The following is a 7500-nucleotide window of genomic DNA, read 5'->3' on the forward strand; positions in this document are numbered from 1 at the left end:
AAATCATTTAGAGTCTCGAGTTTACTTCTTTATTCCAAAGAGAACAGAAACAAGGAGTGAAAACGGTGCATTGCCTTTTAATCGAACACGAGTCGCCCCCTAGTGGACAGTCTGTGAAAACACACGCAATGTTCCAAGCTCTTTTAGGCCACGTTCAGACTGCAGGTAAAAGTGGCCCAAATCTGATTTTTTTGGGGTCAAGTGACCAAAAAACACAAACATGACTACGCCTACAAAATGGATCAAATCATCAAAAGTTGCCCTCGACATCCGAAAATTTTCAAAACACTGCGTCTCTGCGCTGCCATTACACAAACATTTAGAAAGAAAAGCGAACATGCTTACTCCCTCCATAACCTCGCCAACTTTAGAGTAACGGCGTGCTGCGTGTGACGTCATTGTTATTGTTCGTTTGCACATGCGGGTCAGTTCGAAACAGCAAACAGTTCACACTGGTATCTGATATAGGCCACATTTTAAAAGGTAATGTGAACAGACAAACAAAAAAAAATCAGATCTGAGCAAAATATCCGAATTGAGCAGTAAGACTTGCAGTGTGAACGCGGCTTTAGTCCTGAGTTAAAACTATAAATAAAAGATTCAGAACGCTGAAGCAGAGACTTGCTAATGTGAAGTCGATTCATTTCGTTCACCTTCCGACAGTGAATCTGTTAGCAATCTTCGCCCCTGAGTTCGTTGTCCGTTAATAAAAGACGCATTTTTTTTATGCACTTATAAAGAATCATTTGAAGAAGAATCATTAGTGGGTTTTTTTTAATTTTTTTTGTACATTATTTATTTGAACCCAGAACATTTCTACCTTCCTGTATGAAAGTAGAAACGATAGAAAACTTCCAGAGAGAACATTGAGAGAAGATTGCGGTGTTAAGCACATTCATTCATTCATTCATTCATCCATCTTCTACCGCTTATCCGAACTACCTCGGGTCACGGGGAGCCTGTGCTCAGGCGTCATCGGGCATCAAGGCAGGATACACCCTGGACGGAGTGCCAACCCATTGCAGGGCACACACACACACACTCTCATTCACTCACGCAATCACACACTACAGACAATTTTCCAGAGATGCCAATCAACCTACCATGCATGTCTTTGGACCGGGGGAGGAAACCGGAGTACCCGGAGGAAACCCCCGAGGCACGGGGAGAACATGCAAACTCCACACACACAAGGCGGAGGCGGGAACCGAACCCCCAACCCTGGAGGTGTGAGGCGAACGTGCTAACCACTAAGCCACCGTGCCCCCCCCCCGTTAAGCACATATTACATTTTAATCTCTCACATTTTAGTCAGTTACCACGACAGCTGAACCCCTGCCTGATTTGCTCCCTGCTCTGTAATCAATTATGAATCATTTCTAAGCTGCGGATTGTCGTGTTGTGTGTTTTAGCGATCAGAGAGGATGGCATGCCAGGAGGACGGAACAAAAGCATCGGGCCTGTTCAGGTAAACTCTTTCACCTCCATCATGTTCCCTTTTTTTGTCTCTCTGTTTCCTCTTGTGCCCTGCTCTCCTTGTCTTTTCTCTTTTCTCTTTGCGTCTCTGAGCGAGTGAGAAAAGTTCCTCTATCCGCACAGCCATACGGACGCCGATACGGACACGCTGAATTGCGTCTGAGTGAATCAGGACGCGGCGCCCTCACCGCAGTCTAAATACGTTAATTTCATTAGCGGAATGTCTTTCCTTCAAGGCCGCAGCTCAGCTGAATGCACCTTCTTGTCATTCTTCTCATTCACTCTCTATTAGCCTCATAATATCGCTGTGTTTGGGTAGCTTTATTTTCTCGCAGGCACACACGTGCGCGCGAGCACCTTTGGAGAGACGGTGTTTAATTCTCCTATCGAGCAAAATGTTCTTTTATGATTCTTGAAATGCCTAATTATCAAGACTGCGATCTGTGCTAGCGTGGGTCAGGCGCTATTATGAAACCCCGCGTGTGGGCTGACGAATAGCCGGCTCTGAATGGGCGGATGTGTATGCGTGCGTGTCTGTGCGTTTGTGTGGCTTCTCTTTCTCTCCTGCGTGTATGTTGGGGCTACATTAGTCGTACACAGTGCAGTCGTTAAGCTTTAGATTCTATTCAGAGGGATGTGCCATATGTGCCGTGTTGATGTGGAAGGGGGAGCGACGTTATGAAAGCTCAGCTTTGTTGTGGCTCTGTAAAGCCCCCGGTGAGCCGCGGATGCAGCCTACGCTGGGCAGTTTGACCCTGCACATTATTGTCACACACACACACACACACACACACCTGAACCCCTCTTAGAGGATGAGCAGCCAAGGAACAGAGAGCATGTTGAAGCCAGACACATCGATGTTTTATAAACACTAATTTCACTCTGTGAACAATTAACAATAGAAAAGTTTCTTTAGAAAACATTCTCTTTCTCACTCTTTCTCCCCTGCTCTTTCTCTTTCTCACTCTTTCTCCCCTGCTCTTTCTCTTTCTCACTCTTTCTCCCCTGCTCTTTCTCTTTCTCACTCTTTCTCCCCTGCTCTTTCTCTTTCTCACTCTTTCTCCCCTGCTCTTTCTCTTTCTCACTCTTTCTCCCCTGCTCTTTCTCTTTCTCACTCTTTCTCCCCTGCTCTTTCTCTTTCTCACTCTTTCTCCCCTGCTCTTTCTCTTTCTCACTCTTTCTCCCCTGCTCTTTCTCTTTCTCACTCTTTCTCCCCTGCTCTTTCTCTTTCTCACTCTTTCTCCCCTGCTCTTTCTCTTTCTCACTCTTTCTCCCCTGCTCTTTCTCTTTCTCACTCTTTCTCCCCTGCTCTTTCTCTTTCTCACTCTTTCTCCCCTGCTCTTTCTCTTTCTCACTCTTTCTCCCCTGCTCTTTCTCTTTCTCACTCTTTTTCTCAACTGCTCTTTCTCTTTCTCACTCTTTTTCTCCCCTGCTCTTTCTTTCTCACTCTTTTTCTCAACTGCTCTTTCTCTTTCTCACTCTTTTTCTCAACTGCTCTTTCTCTGTCTTGCTCTTTGCCCATTCCTTTCTCTGCCCCCTGCACTTTCTCTCTGTCATCTTCACTATATCTCTCTGTCTTATTTCTCTGCCTTACTCTGTCTATATTTCTGTTTCTCTCTCTCTCTCTCTCTCTCTCTCTCTCTCTCTCTCTCTCTCTCTCTCTCTCTCGCTCGCTCGCTCGCTCTCTCTCCCTGTCTCTTGCTCCCTCTCCCTCTCTCTCTCTCCCTCTCTCTCTCTCTCTCTCTCTCTCTCTCTCTCTCCCTCCCTCTCCCTTTCTCTCTGTAGATCTCGGATGAGGAGATAGAGCGGATCATGTCCGGTCAGGAGTTTAAGGATGAGGCCAACATGGCAGAACACACCTGGGGCAACAACGGCGACAGCGATCACAGTTCCCCTGGCAACGGCGTCTCCGATGGCAACCAACCTTCTCCCGCATCCACACTCTCCTCCAAGTAAGAATTTAACGTCTGTCAAAGCCGCCGCTCCGTACCCGCGGATCAGAAGCGCCTTTGACGCATGGCTTTTGTCTCCTGTCCTTCGTCTGCTGCAGTTGTGACAATAAAAGGAACAATAAAGCAGCTCAGTCCTGACACGCGCCTCACGTTCCCTCACTATTCACAGCTGGTCACTCAGGACGAGTGCTGTCTGTCATTCTGTTTGCCATTTTTTTGTTTATTTAGTCACTAGAGCTGCGGTAAATTCTTATTACGTTTCCATTGGCTTGGATCTAATCTTGTTATGAATAAGATTATAATAAGCATCTGATCATTTTTTTGTAGTTTCACTAATATCTATATTTTATTCATGGCCCCTTTTTTATTTTACAAACCTTTTAAACACCCCAAACTCTCTTTGTGTTACTGAGACCTAATGCCTGTGTTGCACCACTTAATTTCTCTCTCTCTCTCTCTCTCTCTCTCTCTCTCTCCTTTCCCTCCCATTCCTGCTACAGTCGTTCGGTGGAGTTGAACGGCTACACGGCCGCTCTCAGGGAGCAGTACATAGGCAGCGCCGTCGCACAGCACTACCAGTTCCTGCCTCACCTGTTTGGCTACGCGGCTCAGCCCCGCAGTCTGTACCCGCAGAGTCATACCCTCATCAGCCAGCTGGTGGCAGCAGAGGAACTGGCACCACTGGGCACTCCCATGCTCATCGAAGACGGGTGAGCTCGAGACACAGAATTCCGCATAACCTCCAGTTCAAAACGAACTGAGACGTAAACACAGGAATCCGTCGTGTCTGTTTATTATAGTCAAAGCGTAATAACTATATAATATATTCTTATTTATTATAGTGTTCTAATTAAATCCCACATCACTGAGTACAACACAGAGACTAATTCTCTAACACGCTGCTCGAGCGGCTTCACCAAACCCAGATGCCGAGCTCGCAGTCAGACTGACGGTGCTGAAAGAGTCCCAGCCAGGAATAATTCTAACCCAGTAGAACGTGATAAAACCATGTCCGCTTTCTACCGATAAAGAGCTTACGGTGTCGTCCACGTGTATGTATGCCGCAGGTACCGCGTGACCCAGGTGGAGTTGTTCGCCCTGCTGTGCCGCCTGGCCGACGAGCTGCTCTTCCGTCAGATCTCGTGGATTAAGAAGCTGCCGTTCTTCTGCGAGCTCTCCATCGAGGACTACACCCGCCTGCTGAGCGCCACGTGGCAGGAGCTCATCCTGCTCGCCTGCCTGACAGTCTACAGCGCTCAGATCCTGGGAGACCTGGCCAACGTCACGGACAAGTACACGCCGTCTGATCACGAGCTGCAGGGGTGAGTCACTCGGGCGTCCAGGGGAGAAACAAAACACACTCTTTAGTAAAACCCCAGCCCCCAGCTTATATTGTTGCACCAAGGCAATTACAGATTAGCTACTAGATCCTTGTAGCCCCAGAACTAAAGAAAATCCAACAATAAGCAGAAGGTTAGGTGTTGATTAGTTTTAAAAGTACAGGTCCTACGTCATAGCCTTATGTCTTAATATGCCAGTTTCTATAGTAACAACGTCCACAGGAAGGAGTCTCCAGTGTCTCGTGTTCTCTTAAGACCGGATTTATGAGGTCTGGGAGACGCAGGGAGTAAAAGTGCCCACAGGTTTGATCTCAGCACAGCCGGGGTAAAGGGCAGAAACGTTTGCACCGAGATGCACTTTAGCGACTATGAATCATTAGAGCCGCCAGCCTTATTCTCCACGCTTCACGTACCCTCAGGCATCCGCTCCCCAGTGTAGTGAAGAAGAAATGGGTTTGTGTGTGAGAAAGTGTGTGTAGGAGGCAGTGTGATGACACGGAGAGAGCAGAAAAGCGCTGTTGTGTCTTTCTCTCGGCTCGGACGCAAAACAGACAGGAACTCGTCTTGGGTTTGAGGTTAGAGACAGTAACAAGCGAAACGTGAAGGAGTCGTTTAGGTTGAATTGATTAAGGAACAACACACACACACACACACACACACACAGAGCGAATGAAAATGTTGTAGAAAATTAAAGAGAGCTGGTGGCGTTTTCAGCGTTAAGCTTGGCTTTACGCCAGGGTCTGACTCGTACATCAGTGTGTGACCAGCACAGGGTGTGCTCGAGTGAAATACAAGCAGCATCTGGTGTGTGTGCGCGCGTGTGTAAACGAGTGTGGAATCAGCCGACCCTCGTCCCGCTTTCTCTTGATCTCCAGTGTAGATTTACAGCGGCGTAACGCGGGCGGAGGGCAACATCCGCTCTACCCGAGCAGCCACTCAATTAAAATGATGGCCTGCTATCAGGGAGGAGAGCTCAGAGAGGCCGCTGTAATTAAAGCCGACGTTCAGCAAGATCCCGATAAGCGACGCTTTCTACAGAAACAAATAAATTAAAAAGCAAAAAAAAAAAAAAAAGACGAGAGCGCGGTGAGGCGCGATTAAATAACGGGAGACCAGGAAGTGTGCACTTTAATTGGATCCGTGTCTAATGCACAGTAAAATCATCATCTGTTATCAGGTGCGAGTTTTAGGCCGATAAGCTTTAAACCATAGTTCTTTGTAGCCTCAAACGATTTGTGTTACGAAACAATTAAAGGTGCCGTTCGTCATTTTAGAGCCCTCTGCTGCCTCTGATGCAAACCGCAACAGCATCGTTAAGACGGAAAAAGATGTTAGTTAAAGCATTACGTTATTTCAGCGTATCGGGGTCGTGCTGTTACAGGGACACAGTCAGTGATGTGGTGATGTGACGGTGAAGTTATGGTTTTTATTCATTAGAAAACAAAAATGATTGTGTGTGTGTGTGTGTGTGTGTGTGTGTGTGTGTGTGTGTACACTTGCAGGTTTAGTGAGGATGGCATGGAGGTGATGGAGAAGCTGATCTATCTGTTCCGTAAGTTCCACCAGCTGAAGGTCAGCAATGAAGAGTACGCCTGCATGAAGGCCATCAACTTCCTGAATCAAGGTAACCAACAGCTTGTTAGCATTAGCCTTTAGCCCATTAGCCATCAGGGCAACAGAGAGAACACAAGGCATTATGGGTACAGGGGTGTAGTAATGTTACAGTGAGAACACAAGGCATTATGGGTACAGGGGTGTAGTAATGTTACAGAGAGAACACAAGGCATTATGGGTACAGGGGTGTAGTAATGTTAGTGAGAACACAAGGCATTATGGGTACAGGGGTGTAGTAATGTTACAGTGAGAACACAAGGCATTATGGGTACAGGGGTGTAGTAATGTTAGTGAGAACACAAGGCATTATGGGTACAGGGGTGTAGTAATGTTACAGAGAGAACACAAGGCATTATGGGTACAGGGGTGTAGTAATGTTACAGAGAGAACACAAGGCATTATGGGTACAGGGGTGTAGTAACATTACACAGAGAACACAAGGCATTATGGGTACAGGGGTGTAGTAATGTTACAGAGAGAACACAAGGCATTATGGGTACAGGGGTGTAGTAATGTTACAGAGAGAACACAAGGCATTATGGGTACAGGGGTGTAGTAACATTACACAGAGAACACAAGGCATTATGGGTACAGGGGTGTAGTAATGTTACAGTGAGAACACAAGGCATTATGGGTACAGGGGTGTAGTAACATTACACAGAGAACACAAGGCATTATGGGTACAGGGGTGTAGTAACATTACAGAGAGAACACAAGGCATTACTCTGTCTCTCTCACACACTCTCTCTCTCTCACACTCTCTCTATACTCTCTCTCTCTCTCTTTCTCTCTATACTCTCTCTCTCTTTCTCTCTCTATACTCTCTCTATTCTCTCTCTCTCTCTTTCTCTCTATACTCTCTCTATACTCTCTCTCTTTATACTCACTCTCTCTCTTTCTCTCTCTATACTCTCTCTATTCTCTCTCTACTCTCTCTGTCTATACTCTCTCTCTCTCTCTCTCTCTACTCACTCTACTCACTCTCTCTCTTTCTCTATTCTCTCTCTCTCTCTCTCTCTCTCTCTCTCTCTCTCTCTATACTCACTCTCTCTCTCTCCTTTCTCTTTTTCACTCTGTGTTTCTCGTTTTATATATAAAAATTCTCTTTTCTGTCATTC

At 46.5% G+C, this 7500-nt stretch overlaps 1 protein-coding gene across 3 annotated transcripts in view; it reads left to right on the forward strand.

Annotated features, from left to right (window-relative positions):
• Window positions 1-7500, forward strand: part of nr6a1a (nuclear receptor subfamily 6, group A, member 1a) — a 74705-nt gene that overhangs the window by 66067 nt on the left and 1138 nt on the right. For all 3 annotated transcript variants that reach the window (XM_060881537.1, XM_060881538.1, XM_060881539.1), the window contains exons 3-7: window positions 1413-1468; window positions 3262-3428; window positions 3929-4138; window positions 4496-4750; window positions 6271-6392. In XM_060881537.1, coding sequence (XP_060737520.1) covers window positions 1413-1468; window positions 3262-3428; window positions 3929-4138; window positions 4496-4750; window positions 6271-6392 — 810 coding nt within the window. The remainder of the gene's footprint in view (window positions 1-1412; window positions 1469-3261; window positions 3429-3928; window positions 4139-4495; window positions 4751-6270; window positions 6393-7500) is intronic.

The sequence above is a fragment of the Tachysurus vachellii genome, chromosome 11, assembly GCF_030014155.1.
Source record: "Tachysurus vachellii isolate PV-2020 chromosome 11, HZAU_Pvac_v1, whole genome shotgun sequence".
NCBI lineage: Eukaryota > Metazoa > Chordata > Actinopteri > Siluriformes > Bagridae > Tachysurus > Tachysurus vachellii.